Below are 14,945 nucleotides of genomic sequence, written 5' to 3' on the forward strand. Positions count from 1 at the left end.
CCTGTCAGCAGGGGCCGAGCAGGTGAGCCACGTGGCCGCCTTGTGTGCTCCATACTGGTGGGAGTGCAGGGGCCAGTGGAGGCCAGCGGAGGCCGAGACCCTTCTCCTGCTGCCCCACAGGTGACTGAGGCCACGTGAGCAGACCTGGCAGGTCGCGGCGGGGTGAGAAAGAAGGGAGTGAGTTCCAAATGAAACATCGATGGTGAGTCAGCAGAAACTGGTCCCCAGCTGAGGGAAAGGCGAAGGTCACAGGCAGGGAGATGTGTGGGGCCGAGCAAGAAGGCAGCAGTTGAGCTGGGAGCTGTCTAGATAGCCTCCCCTTCACCAGATCATCCCGGCTCCCAGAAGTCGGCGTGGACGAGCCCAGATACGTAGCGTGCTGCGCAGAAGTTAGTGCGTGCGTGTGTAAAGTGTATAAATCAGAGCGGGTATACGTGTCCCTCCTTTCTGCAGAGAGAAACCCCAGAAGCATCAACCTGCAGAAACGGTCGCCCGTGGGGCCCGAGGGGAAGGTGGAGGGTGTAACAGCAGACCGTGTCTTCTCCAAACACATCATTTTGCAGAGTTTTGGTTTTTGAAAATGCTTTATGCATTTTTTTAAACATTTTTAATTTACAATTCTAAGTGGACTGAAACAAACGACTCGATATTTCAAATTCCTACAATAACGACACAGAAGACAGTGACGCAGGAAAGACTTCTCTGACCATACGGCCTTTGGGAGCTGCATCCCAAGCACAGAAAGAACTCCTAAAGGATCTTGAATGTCCCTTGGTGGTTTTATTAGTGATAATATTGGTGTTATGATTTTGAAACTATTTTAAATATGTTACAGGATAAATATACTAATGTGAGTAGGATCCTTCCGAATACTCCACATACAAGAAAATAGGCACAAATACAAAGTCACACTAGTGTGGCCTGTCGTGTTGGATTTGGATCTGGGGCCAGGTTTAGGCATGGAGGAAAGGCCGTCAGTCTTCCCATCTCGCACAAACAGCTATCACATGGGCAGGCATAGGGAGTAGCTGTTTCCAGACCATGGGCTCGGGGCGACCACCGTGTCCACACCGCGGCCCTCAGCCAAGGGTGCTCGCCACACACAGGTGGGCCCAGACACAGAGCTGCGGTTTCCCCAAGCAAAGGAAGCAGAAATCGGAGCTAGGGCTCCCGGGGCTGAAATTTTCAGGGCAGCCTCGCAGCGGGGCGATGGCCACACGGAGACAAAGCCAGAGAAGTCAGCCTGAGGATCCCTCAGCCGAAGAATAAGCTGCACATGGGCAGCAGGCCTGGCAGAGGACAGCTGAGGACGTCAGGCCGGGCGGAGATTCCGGATGCCATGCAGCGTGTGGAGGCACCGCATTCCAACCTGCCAGGGCGGGACGGCTGTGCCCGACACCCCAGAAAGCGCATCGACAGCCCAGCACAGCCACACGTCAGAGGCACATGCAGCACTCTCCCGGAGCCTGCGACCAGGCCTTCACAGGACCAGGAGGCTTCGCAGAACACCGCTCTTTAGAGGAGGACAGCAAAACGCAGGCTGCAAGAAGTGTGGCATCCACAGCAGCCAGTGTGCAGAGAGGCAGGAAAGTGCCACCCAGAACAAGGAGAAAACATCCATAGAAACCACAGGAGATGACCCATGATGTGTCCCCCTCGCTGAGGTCCTGGCATTCGTGCCCATGTGACCCCTGCCCACAAGTGTGTGTGGGCCTTACCAACTCATTTCCAACAAAACATGGCAGAGGCCACAGGAGCCCACCCCTGTGCTTGGGCTATGAAGAGGCTGCCCTCGGGCCCAGGGACTCTGTCTGGCTCTCCCTCTTGAATCCGTACCTGAATACGAAGTAACAGACACCTCTTCTGACGCCAGCAGCACACAAGGCACACGTCCCCTTTCTTGAAATGCCCTGCAGATTGTCCACAAATAGGTGGTTGTGATATTCTACCAGTCACTTACAAGATGCACCTTGAGAATTCTTCCCCACCTCTGTTTTTAAGATGTCACTGAGTTTACGGGAAATTAAATGTAAATCTTCTATATAAATATCAGCCACAAAAAACCATCGTAATGGGAAATACATCCTGTGAAGTTAGGGTCTCAAAAACCACAAGCAGTCTGCTGGGAAGATGTCAAGCAGGGAGACCGTCAAAAGCAGAATTCCAGTCGTGGACTCAGGCCACCTCATCACCGGATGCTAAAATCACTGAAGAGCTGGATGTCTGCCGTGTGCCGCCCCACGTAGAATTTGCTAAATGCAAAGGGCAACTTCATCCATATGACCAAATTTACCATCCCTGACAGCAACAGCCTGATGCTGTGTCCCCCCGCCCCCCATGTGAGTCATCTATAAAACGTACTTGCCAAAAATGTTTATTTGCTCTAACCAAGCATTCAGACCTAACTTTGAGTTTACAGGAAACACGGGGGCTAGGAGAACATGCTAGGTGACACCAAAAGAGAGCCAGAGGGTACATCCGAACGAGGGGCATTCCACAGGAAAGTTAACTGAGTTTCTTCACAAAGTCAATTTCATTTAACAGAAGAAAAAAAAAATGTGAGTTGAAGGTGGGAAATGTTCTAGATTAAGAGACTAGAAGTTGTACCTTCTGGGGAGATATTCTCTAAGGGTCACACCCCACCCTGTTCCTTTACGCCCCGGTTGTAAAGAACGTAACGGGGAACAGGAGGTGCCGTGTTTTCCCTCAGTGAGTATAACATCTTTGCCCCGGCCTGGGCTCAGGAGACTCTGAACTGTGTGTGGAAACAATACAAGGGAATGGTTTTGCGCTCCATTTTGGAAACATGAAGATAAGACTCTAAAAGTTATCTGTATCCAAGACATCATTCCAGTGTTCCAGTGGGGAGGAGTGAAATCTCCAGTTCCGCACTGATGGGATCCTGGAGGAAACTGGCCTGAGGCCGACTGGATCACCCGAAATGCTGAAATCTGGACTTTATAGAGATAGTCTCCCCCCCAGAACTGGCGGCACGCTGGTGTCCGCGGGCACCGTGACGTGCAGGACGGCAAGCGTGCGGTGGGCAGATAGGAGAAAACGTGTTTTGAACCAGAAGAGGACCGGGCGCTGTGCGGCCGCCTGTGCCAGAGCTGACAGCCTGAGTCCACCACTGTGATGTTATGAAAAGGTTTTTAAGCAGACTATGTTGCAAAAAACCTTATTTCTTCTAAAGAATGCTGTACTGCTACTTTTATTTTGCTGTGTTAAGGTCAGAGCGTAGGTACGTGTGTGCACCGTTTCGGTGGCTGTCCACTTTGGCGGTGGATGGACTGCTTCCCCGGCACTTCTAATCGTGCCCACTTTGCATTTGGCCGTGTGAGCGGCTCACGGGTGGGGAGATTTATGCTTCATCGAATAACACTTGAGAATGCGTCCTGAAGGAGCTGTTCTCCAGCGTCCCCTCCAGGGGATGCACCACTCAGGCCGACGGCAGAGCACCTTCTCAGTGTCCGGGGCCTCTTGCAGGTTTCCGTCCCTTCGCGGGGCCGAGACCTGGGTTTTGGAAACCTAGACTTTCCGAAGCAGGTGGCACCCTCGGCCCACAAGAAGTCATGTGAAAAGAGCGTTCCTCGCCCAAGTAGGTCTGGGAGTGCGCGGGCTCACGGGGAATTAGTGCAGACGTTCTGGCCGTGGCTGCCGAGCGGGTAGTGGACTGGCTCCAGCCATGAGCAAGCACAAGATGTGGTTTGGCTCTACTCGGGCGGAGCACGAGGCTGTGGCCCCGGGGAGGCGTGGCAACTGTGGAGCGAAGAACAGGACCCGTGGTCAAAGTTTATGGCAAGACAAGGCATAAGGCACTGCAGAGGGGGTAGCCGTGCAGAGAAGGGGCCCAGCACACCGTGGCCGAGGCCCGAGCCGTCTGGGCCCAAGGCCGCCCCACTCAAGGCTCACGCGGTGGCAAAGCGGGGGTGCAGTGCCCACGTAGAGAGAGCTTGCCAACACCATCAGCATCCGGGCCAGACTCCACAGAGGCCGTTCCTGACAGAAGGACCCCAGGCTCAGATTCGACCTACCGCAGACCCACCCTAAATAAAGCCGAAATCAAGCTCAAACTATCTCCAGAGGTGGTGTTTGGAGGTCAGTCCCCACCGAGTCGGAGGGACCCTGACAAAGAGTGAAACCGGGTTCACGCACGTCATGCTGATCAGCTGGTATTAGAACAAAAAATCCATTCTCTTCAAAGAATCCAGTGTCGATAGCACGTTATCCACAATGTCTAGCGTTTGGTCTAAAATCACAGATCTGTAAATAGGAAAATATGATCTGTGCTTAAAAAGAAGTTGTCACAAGAAACCAAACCCTTGGTGCCAATTAACTCTGGGCCTGGAGGGGGGTTGTGGTGTCTCGTTCTCATGCCCGCCTCCAGACGGTGCTTCCTTCTCCCTAAAGACCTCCCGCCACGCAGCCTGGTGTGCTCACTCCACCCCGGGGGCCTCTCCCCTCCCTTCCTTGAAGATGTCAGGACTCGCCCCCACCCAGCACTGCCCCTGCCACGCGCGGTCCTTGCTGCTCTCCGAGTCCGTGTCGGTGTCCCAGGGGCCTGGCGCCTCCTCACCCCCCCGAAAGTCACGGTTGCTGACACCCCCCCTGACGGACCCCGAGCCCTGTGGCTGCCAGCTCCGCGCAGTCCGCTCCATCCGCCGGCATTCCCATCTGCTTGCTGCCCCATCGAGACCATCACCAGGGACCCTGGCCCCCTCTCCGTCTCTCGCCTTCTTAGGTGCTCACCCCCACACCACTCCTACATCAGGAGGCTGCTATCGTCACCCCCTTCTGCTCGACCGGCTCACCCTGCAGAAGGTGTTAACTTCGCCTCGGCTGGGCCCGCCATGCTCCCCGCAGTGCCTTCCTGCCTTTTGAGCCAAGCTTAGCCCATCTTCTCCGGGTCAGGTTCCTCCGCCCTCACCGGACGTCCTTGCGTGGAGAGAAACTCACTCTCGGCCCCCCATCACGGCAGATGTAGGCGGTTCTCTGCGGCCACCTCCTCTTCGTTCAAGGACACCCACCAGTGACGCCCCTGCCCCAGCCCGTAAAAGCGTTTCCACCCGTGCACAGACAGGCTGCAGCCTCTCCTGTCCTGAAGGCTGCCCTCTCTCCTTGACCATGACCCCCTCCCCCCAACCCACCCCCCTCCGCCATCCCTGCCCTCCTTTGCAGGCAGCCTGCTCGGGAGACCTCTCGTCTGGCTGGCTGTCACTCACCTCCACCCTCCACCCTGGGACTCACTCAGCAGCAAGCTCTCCCCGTGGCCTAGGACGGGCACGCACCCCCCAGCCACGGTGTGGCCCACCAGCCAAGATGGTCTAGCGGTCGGGGCCTGTGCTACACCTGGCGTGTTGGAAGCTTCCCTCCACCAGCAGACATGTGGCTGGATTCAGTGTCCCTCGCACCCCTCACTCTACGCTGGAGTGCCTGCCCGGGGTCCCGTCTTGGGCCTTCTCTCTGCCTAATGAGCCTCTCCAGTCCAAGTACCCCCGTCTGCTCCCAGCACCCATATTTATATTCCCAGCCCGAGTCTGTCCTGGGCTCCGGATTTGCAGCAACAACTGTGTGCCCAGCGCAGGACGTCATTGGCTGACTACCCACCCCCAAACCCAGCAGCACGTCCTGAGCCCGTGAGCCTCCCTCCCCAAGCTGTCCTTCCTCCATTTTGTTCAACAGCCTCCCAGTTCTTCGGGCCAAAAATCTCAGAATCTTCCTTTGTTTCTCCTTTCACACATCACATGCAAGACGACGCCTTCCCTCCCCCTTCCACCCAGAATCCAGCCTCTCTGCACCTCTGCTGTCAACACCGTGCCACAAAGCCACCATCATCCCTGACCGGCACTATTAACACCACTTTCTAATGTGCAGCACTCTCCACACGACCGTGACCAGATTCAAGTCCACAACCCTTCCAGGGCCGCCATCTCAGTCCTTCAAAGTCCCCACCGCCACGCCCATGTCATGTCGCTGCCGAACCCCAGCTCCTAGAACAGAGCCTGGTATGTGAGAGGTTCTCACGCATTCGCCCAGATGCTGAGCCACCGTGTCAGTGTTTCAGACCCAAAGGCCAGGCAGTGTCCCAGAATTCCATGCCGACTAACGTGCTCTTGGCTCGCAGCGCTTGAACTCCCCTGGCGCTCCTGCCGAGGGGCCACAGGTGGGTTCCTGGAAAGGCTCCGCCTCCTTCCCATTGCGTGCGCGTGGGTCGCTCCTCTGTACGCAGAGGTGAAGATGAAAGGGGCCACGCTGTCGCCTCCACCCACCCCGGCTCCCGCTGCAGGTTCACAGAGGACGGACCTGCCCCTGCCCTTCGGGAGGAGCGCACCTGCCCTCGGCCTGTGTGCGCTTGGAACTGGGGGGGTCAGACCAGCAGGCCGTGAGGCTGGTGTGGCACCCCCCTGTTAGTGATGCCTACGCTCCCAGCGGCTTTCCGGCTGGCGCCTCGTTTAAGCTTGGTCATCCGGGCCACCCGGCTGGCTCAGTCGGTGGAGCATGCGACTCTTGATCTCGGGGTCACGAGTGTGAGCCCCACATGGGCTGCAGAGATCACTTAAATAAAAATAAAACTTTACAGTTCCTGTCATCCAAACCCTCCAATGACCTGCTGGAGTCAGGTTGCCCTGCTTGTCAGAGCCAGCTGTGCCTCGCCCCGGCGCCACGGTCTGGGACGTGGCATGGGTAGCGTAAGATCGGCCACGGCGGGGCGTTTACACCACAGAATCTGGCGGACACTACCCATCAGGGCTCTTTGAAATCTCTTGGAGCTGGTTGCTGAGGGCGCCTGCAGGACCGCCCGGCCTCCGCCCTCGCCTCCGCACCCCCCGGGGCGGATGGCTGTATCTAGCCTTCAGAGACTGTCCCGCCATCTGTGTTCACGTGGTCCTCTGCCAGATTCTTGGGGAACTGGCAGAAGCCAGGGTGGCTCACCCTCTGAGCCTCCTGTCTCGCCCCCCACGGAGGAGCCACCACCATCCACAGGACAGGTGTGGACTGAGCGTCATAAGCACGTGCCGTGACGGGCACTCTAAATCCAGAGGCCCACCATGCCCTCGTCTTGACGGTGGCTCAAAGAGCGAATTCTCCCTGGCTCTGGCGGGTCCTGTCCAGGTGGGCCTTGGCAGGATCAGGAGGGTGAAATCTAACCTGCTTTGAGCCTGTAACTCAGACTTCTGAGCCCCTCCTCCAGGTTCATATCCTGGGGCCATCATGTCAGCCATGCAAGGTGAGCGGTGGCCGGGCATTTACGTCACAGACCCCAGCAAGGGGCATCCCAGTGGGACAAGCCAGAGGCAACTTCGGGGACAGATGGACGTTTAGTCAGCGTGGCTGCTGCCCTGCTGACCATGTCACAGGCAGAGCGTGCCGTCAGGCCATGGGGATGACTGAATGGGTCTGAAACAGAAACCGAACCTACTGTGACAGGTTGCCAGGAGATGGGGCGGGGTTGTCCTCGGTGTTGCTCTGATCGTTTCTCCGCTGATGTTAACTTGGATTAGCCCCTTTCGTGGTGATGTGGCCCAAGTCCTGGGCATGAGCAAGGGCATTTCCCTTGGGACACTGCTGGAAGGTGGCCGGGCGGTACCGAGCGGTGACAGGGTTCCATGAGGGCACCAGGAAGACTTAATACCAAGTCACACTGTCTTCAGAGTGGGGAGGACGGGAGCGCGTCTGTGGCCTCGTGCCCAGGTGTGGGGTGGGAGGCTCGGGCCCTTCAGTCCTACAAGCTTTTCTAACGCACGTGTGTGTGTGTGTGTGTGTGTGTGTGTGTGTGTGTCCTCCAGATGAACGACAATCTCCTCGAGAGCTGGAGCGACCTCGACGAGCTGAAGGCAGCCAAGAGCCTGGAGACGGTGTACCTGGAGCGGAACCCCCTGCAGAAGGACCCCCAGTACAGGCGGAAGATCATGCTGGCCCTGCCCACCGTGCGGCAGATCGACGCCACCTTCGTCCGGTTCTGAGTCCTCCCGGCTCCTCGCCTGGGCCCTCTCTTCACAAGAACTTCCCAGCCACGGTTTTTATCTGCCCGTTGCTCCTCGAGCCATCACTCTCAACAGTCACAAACCCAATGGCAATAAAAAGGCACTGAGTGATAACTGCCGTGTGTGACGCCCGCGCCGCTCCGGGATGCCGCCACGCGGTGTTCTAGTTAGACGGTCATGGTCCCACCTGTGGTGTTCCCGCCACATCAGTCTCCTCCTTCCTCTCCGGGAGGTCTCGGCCCTCATGAGAAGGGCGGGCCGGTGGGTATGGGGGCGCTGCCCAGGGTGGGGGCACTCGGTGGCCGGCCTGGCCTCCAAAGCTGTTTGGTCTTAAACACCAGGTGATGCCTCAGTTTTTCTAATTGCATGTATTTAAAAAACAAAACTGGGCACAGGATGGCTCAGCCCTGCGTGCTGCAACCCTCCCGGCTCCTAGATGGTCGCAGCCATGCACCAGGCCCCTGCTGACCGCTGCCCGGGCTTGCCCTGCCGACCCAACCTCAGCTCTTCGGGGCCCGGACCGCCCGCAAGAGGAGACGCTTCCCACACGCACGGCTGCCCGTGCCGCTGGCAGTGCGGACCCGCCCAAGTCTCTGTTCAAGACTTCCTCCAAAGAGCCCACCTCCTGGCAGATTCTGACATCACTTCCCGGTCTTTCCCTGTCATGTTGGCTTGTTTTTTAGAAAATTTACGTCAACACTCATCCAGGGTCTCTCGGGGTCTCAGATTTCCCTTCTGCAGAAAGAGCACTGAATCATGGTCACCATGGTCCCTTCTCCAAGGTTCTAGAGCTGCCCTGTCCGGTATGGGGGCCACTTGCCATCACGTGTGGTTGCTTCAACATAAACTTAAATTTGTTAAAATGAAATAAAGGATTCAGTTCCTCAGTTGCACGTGGCACATTCCAGGTGCTCAGTAGCCACGTCTCACTAGGGGGACCCGTTCCCGTCGTCACAGAGAGTTCTGGAAGGTCCTGCTCTAGATCCTGATGAGTAGCCTGCACAGGCCACTCTTGAGAGCCAGGGAGCAGGTCAGAGGTCTGCGAGCGACCAGGTGACCCCTGCCAACATTTGTGGACCTGCCAGTTGTTGGCCTGAAGTTTAAGGTCACGTCTAGTTCCCAACTCACCTTCACCAGGATGAATCGTGTGGCCTGTCCCTGTGAGTGCCTGCCCACTGGAAGCAAATTTCCGGGAAGGGGTCGGGAGGGCGCGGCCCCAGAAAGGGTCTTCAGATTACAGCCCTAGAAGTAAGAAGAAAGACAGTCTAGACACAAGCATCCGGGACTTGACTGCCACTGCTGGGAGCATTATTCACAGGCATCATCCACCCAAATACAACACCGTCAGATGAACCACAGAACGGTGGAGGTGTCATTCCGGAGCAGCAGGCCACACCCGGCGGGACCTTCATTCATGAGCACACAGCTGACAAAGAGCCCTCTGTGACGCAGAGACCGCATTCTGGCCCGGGCACGAGACGCGCCCCGAAAAGTGGGCCATGTGAACCACGAGGTCACCGCTTTTTAATCTGGGAGCTAGAGCGTCGCGGGTAGCGGCAGACGGCACATGTGTTCACCATGGCGTGGAAGAAAAGGAGCAATCGTTTATAAACACGTGCATGGGGAGCCATGTGGTGAAAGTCGCTGCCAACAGGATAGGTTTGTCCTCATGGGTAGGAAAAGAAACCCAGAGAGCCTCGGGCAAACAGGACAATAAGGAGGTAAGCATTCAGCCTCTGGTGTGGATGAGGTGGGGACACGTGCCCAGAGCCAGTCCCAGTCCCACTAACATCCGGCCTCTGTGCTTTAACAGACCCAGGAAATGTACAGGGGGGAAGCGGGGGAAGGGGGGGAAGGGTGTGCAGAACCGGCAGTCCCAGACCAAGCGCCACTTGAATATTTGAGAAGCTCATTAAACTTAAGATCCACACTGAACCGTGAAACTTTGGACAAGGGTCGAGGGAGGCAGCTTCCTGCCGGATCCTAAAAGCTACAGACCAGGCTGGTGGGGTCCCGGCCCCAGACGGTGCCGAGAAGCATTGCTGTGTACAGGACGCCCCCTGCGTGGCCCGGGGTCAGAAACCTCGGAGTGACCGGGAAAACGGGTGGCGGGACGAAGTGCGGGAACCCCTCTGTGAGCCGCAGTGGAGGGGAGCATTGATGGCCGCAGCGCAGCCACAGACACGGTTTGGATGGGTTCGTCTACGCAAAAATAACATCCCTGTAGAGCACGGAACACCACGGGTAGACCACAGACAGCAGGTGAAGAGACATGCTCCCAGTGTTTACAACTGGCAGAGGCCTGATCAAAGAGCCCACTAGAAACCCGCCGAAGGCGACAGCAGGCAATCCAGGGAAGCCAGAGGGCCCGGCGACCACCCCCGGCGCGCCGGTCTTCGGAGAGGCACACACGGGATGGGCCGCTGCTGTGCCCCTACCCAAAATTAGCCGGGTCGAAAGCTCCCGGCGTGGGGTGTCCAGGAGGGCACCGCACGTGGGCCCCGGGCGCAGTGCCGTCACGGCCCAGGCAGAGGGACCCCAGAGGCACCCTGAACCTCAGAAGCGCACCCAGGCCGGGTCTTTGGCTACGGTAAAGGTTCTTCGGCCGGAACAGCTCGCGGCGCCCGCTGGGCAACCCCGAGGAGGCTGCGGCCCCGGAAACCACGTGTGCGTGAAGGAGCGCCGTGCGGGGGCGCGCGCGCAGGCAGGACGGCCTGCGGGGGCGCACGCGGACTGGAGGGCTCTCAGACGCGGAGGGAAGGGCGGGAACAGCCGGGAATGAGGCGCAGCCGGGGACCCCGCCTCCTCGCGCACGTGGTCCGAAACAACCCCAAGCAAAGACACCTACTAGGAGGCAAGTTTGGAGCGAGAGGGAGGGAGGTGAGGAGACGGCACAGACACCGGCAGACGTGGCCATACTGCTGACCCGACGTGGGGGGGGGGGGGGGGGGGGGAGCGTGGCTGCAGGGAAGAGAGGCGACCGTGCGCGTGCGCACTCGACGCCTCCGCCCCTGTCCGTCGGCCTTCCCTCTTTCAGGTGCTTGGGATCATACAGCGGTGAGCCAGACGACCCTTTGTTTCTTCTCGTAAGATTTTTAAAAACCCGCCCTTGGGAACTTCCCGGGGAGCCGGCGTAGGTTAAACAGCAACCGGAAGACAATTGTAAGGTTAGAAGGTGACTCCACGTTTGGGAGAAACGCGCCTTTGGCCAGGCTCCCTGGTGGCAGGGATGGGGTGACCTCGCTGAGGGGCAGAACCGGGCCAGAGCCACACTGGGGGGTGGGGGGAAGCAGGCCGAGGGGGCAGCAGAGAGGAGGAGGCAGAGCGGAGGGAGGGGAGAGTGAAGCCTCGGGCAGAGCATTCCGGAACCCCAGCCCCCCGGGCTCGGGGTGCTTGGCGGGAAGAGCCTGGATGGGGAGTAAGCTCTGGCAGGACCCCAGCCGGCTGCAAGGGAGAGGCACAGAGGGAGGGGGAAGCAGGGAGGGGCAGGGGAGGTACCCTGAGGTCAGGGAGGGGCAGGGCAGGGGGACGGGCGGACAGACACCCTGGACGCAAGGGTGGCGTCCTACTGCAGCAGGAGGCGAGCAGAGAGGGTGGTGGCCACCTGGGGGAGGGGGTGCTTGCTCCGTGCAGAGGGAATGTTTGGGAGAGAGGTGGAATCCGGGAAGGCTCTTGAGGGGCAGGGATGAGTCCTGGAGGAGACAGAAGGGTCCTGGGGAGCAAGAGAGGGTCCTGGGGGACAGGGGGGGAGTCCTGGGGAGGAGAGAAGGGTTCTGAGGGCAGGGGTGAGTCCTCGGGGGGCCAGGAGAGGGTCCTGGGGGCAGGTATGAGTCCTGGGGGAGGGGGGCAAGAGAGGGTCCTGGGGGTCAAGAGAGGGTCCTGGGGTCAGGAGTGAGTCCTGGGGACAAAAGAGGGTCCTGGGGGACAGGGGGGGAGTCCTGGGGAGGAGAGAAGGGTTCTGGGGGCAGGGGTGAGTCCTCGGGGGGCCAGGAGAGGGTCCTGGGGGCAGGTATGAGTCCTGGGGAGCAAGAGAGGGTCCTGGGGGACAGGGGGGAAGTCCTGGGGAGGAGAGAAGGGTTCTGGGGGCAAGGGTGAGTCCTGGGGGCAAGGATGAGTCCTGGACGGCAGGGGTTGAGTGAGCGGATAACACATAGGATACAGGAAGACTGCGAACCATTCGTGGCCCACCCCTCAGACTGTGTGCAGGACGGGTGACTGAGGACAGAAGAGGCACCCAGCTGGCAGTCACTCCAAGGGCCATCAGCCCAGTGATTTTGTTCAGAGCAGCAGTGTGCCCACCCCAGGGAGGAGGCACATTGGGTTGTAAACCAGCTGTCAGATCTGCTCCCTTTCCAGGCTGCCCCACGGCGGTGGCGGGGGGTGGGGGGGGGTGGAGGGGCTGGGACTCGTGCTTAGCCGGTGGCACCTGCCGTCTGGAGGGGACGGACAGGTGCAGGTGGCACAGGCTGGAGTCTGGGCCTGCAGGTGCCCCACCTCCCTGTTCTTGTGAGGTGACGAAGATCCTTTTTCAGCCACAGTGGGAGGTCTTTTCCCCCTGCTTCCACCGATGTATCTCTAAACGTTCAACAGATGAATATAAAGGTTACAGTCGGAAAAGGCCAGCGTGCAGTGTGGCAGATCTGGGCCCTGGGCTCTTCCTGGCACCTGGGACCCAACAAAACACCTGTGCTCGTTGCTTGCTTGCTTTTTTCTTCTTCTTCTTAATCTTTGAAAACTGCCTGAATAATGCAACTTGGAAAAATGTCAAACCATGAAACGTCGTGTAAAGTAAAAATCTAAGCTTCCCGCTCTTGAAGGTGTCCTGCGTGCATGTGTCCCTCCAGGGCTCCAGCCGTGGGGCGCGGTGGTCCCCCGCGACCTGTCCCCGCTGCCCTCCTCAGGTAGACATCCCTGAGGCCACCAAGAGCAGAGAGCCGGGAGCCCCTGACAGCTGGCCTCCTCCTGGGATGCTCCTCTGCAGTGTCTGGCCGGAGCACAGGGCAAAGTTGTCTCCGGCTGGGAAAACTCTGGGCCACACCAGACAGAGGCCCTGGGGGCTCAAGCCGAGCTCCCCACCCCCCCGGGTGTTCCTCCTGTCTCCGCCTGCCTCACCCCTTTCCTGGGCTCTGGGGCATCCCATCTCGGCGTCTGTGTGGGAAGCGCTTGACCCTCAGGCTCAGGGGGTCCCAGCTGTGGCTGGGCCCTGCCTGTGGGAGCTTGACCTGCTGAGCAGGGTCTCCCTGGGAGCAGAGTGGGGGTCAGAGATGCAGCCAGGACGAGGGTGCGACTCGGGGGTTTCAACAGGTGTCTGGTGAGGAGGGCTGAGCGGGATCCTGGGAGAAAGGCCCAGAGCAGAGAGGACCCAGGGGGGGCCCGGGGCCCTCCTCCCTGCACCAAAGTGGGCCCTGAGCTGACGTGGTAGCCTGAGGCCACACCCAGGAAGTGGCAGAACGGGCTCTACCACCTGGGTCCCCCCATGTCCCACACGGGCACCCTGCCAGGCAGAGACGACAGCCCACATCTGTGGCCACCCCCGCCGGATGCCACCTCTCCCTAATGTCCCACAGCAACGGCCCGACAGCTGACATGGGCCCTGGCGTCCCTGAGTACAAAGGGGAGCACAGTGGCATTTGCATGTGCGCTGGGTGAGGGCCCTAGGAAAATAGGCTGCCTCTGTTTGCAGACTCAGAGCCCCACACCCCCTCTTCAAACAAAGGCAGATCCCATTCCAGGAGCTGGGGGGGGTTGGGGGGGGGAACTTGCCCCAGCCACTCTGCTTCCGGGCCCATTTGCCAGGCGAGGGGAGGACATGTGAGTGGCCATCGCCCACCCCCACGCCGGGCAGGGTCCCTCCCAGTTCTCTGCCTACGGGACTGGCCCGGACTCAGCTGCCCAGACCAGGCTTGTGCTGAAAAGCTGGCCATGACCTCGGAGGCCTCTTCTGGAAGCCGCCGTCCCAGGTGGGAGCCTTTTCTGATGCAAGGGCCATGGGGAGGAGGGGGGAGAGGGACTCCAGGGAGGCTGGGTGAGCACCCCCGGGCCATCAGGGCTCCAAATGCCCTGAACTACGGGTTAAGCTCCAAGGTCCCCCTGCTACCCAGAGGCCTGCCCGGGCCTCGGGGGTGAGAAGAGCCAAGGCTCGGTGTGGCTCTGAGCAGGGCGCCTCCAATCGGAGGGACAGCCAGTGGAGCCACCACGGAGGAGGTCACTGCTGTGGCCTCATCCCCCGTCCTCTCTGCACCGAGCGCTCACCACAGTGGGGAAGGCTTCCAGTTGGCTTAAGATCCCTGAGACTTCTCCTCCAGGAGGGCCTCGTGGCCCACACTGTCACAATGCCAGGCCCTGGCTCAGGGCCGTCTGGCACCTCAAAGACTCCGGGCTGCGGGCTCACACCTCCGCCTCCCCCAGGTTATGTGGCCTAGACGAGCTCTCCCCAAAGCCCCCCGCGGCGTCTCCACCTCAGCCCTCCCCGCCTCCGTGGGCCTGGTGGTGGCCGTCAGTGCCTCACCTGCGCTGGGGCGGATGGCTGGCCCCACTCAAAACCACCCCTTCTGGGCCACAGGGTTCCTCTTGCTCTTTGCCAACCTGTCAACTGGGAGAGTGGCATCTGTCCTCCCCACGGAGGGGTCCTGAGGCCAGGTGGGGAACACACAGGGTCAGCGTGGCCGGGCCAGCCTCCCCAACGGGTCCAGGGCCCTCCCCACCCCACCCCACCCCCGCCACTGGGAGGAGCTGAGGCCTCGAGTCTATTAAAGGGTATCACCCACTCCTCTTGCTGGGGAGCAGCGCTGAGCCCACCCCACTGGGCCTCCACCTGCCCCCACCACCCCGGGCATTGCTGGGAGGGAGGGAGGCACACGCTGGACAGGTGCACAGATGGACAGCTGCTGGGCCAGGCCCCTGCCCCCTCCCTCCTCCTCCCTGGTCGGCCCCTGGGGAACCTGCCTGTGCTCTCAGGAG

General features: G+C 59.7%; 1 protein-coding gene across 3 annotated transcripts in view; it reads left to right on the forward strand.

The window, feature by feature from the left end:
* The window catches only part of PPP1R7 (protein phosphatase 1 regulatory subunit 7), a 29,711-nt gene extending 21,612 nt beyond the window's left edge, over window positions 1–8,099 (forward strand). For all 3 annotated transcript variants that reach the window (XM_047846432.1, XM_047846433.1, XM_047846434.1), the window contains one exon: window positions 7,788–8,099. In XM_047846432.1, the coding sequence (XP_047702388.1) occupies window positions 7,788–7,964 (177 nt within the window). In that variant the 3' untranslated portion in view covers window positions 7,965–8,099. The remainder of the gene's footprint in view (window positions 1–7,787) is intronic.
* Window positions 8,100–14,945: the final 6,846 nt, after the last annotated feature.

The sequence above is a fragment of the Prionailurus viverrinus genome, unplaced genomic scaffold (assembly GCF_022837055.1).
Source record: "Prionailurus viverrinus isolate Anna unplaced genomic scaffold, UM_Priviv_1.0 scaffold_39, whole genome shotgun sequence".
Lineage (NCBI taxonomy): Eukaryota > Metazoa > Chordata > Mammalia > Carnivora > Felidae > Prionailurus > Prionailurus viverrinus.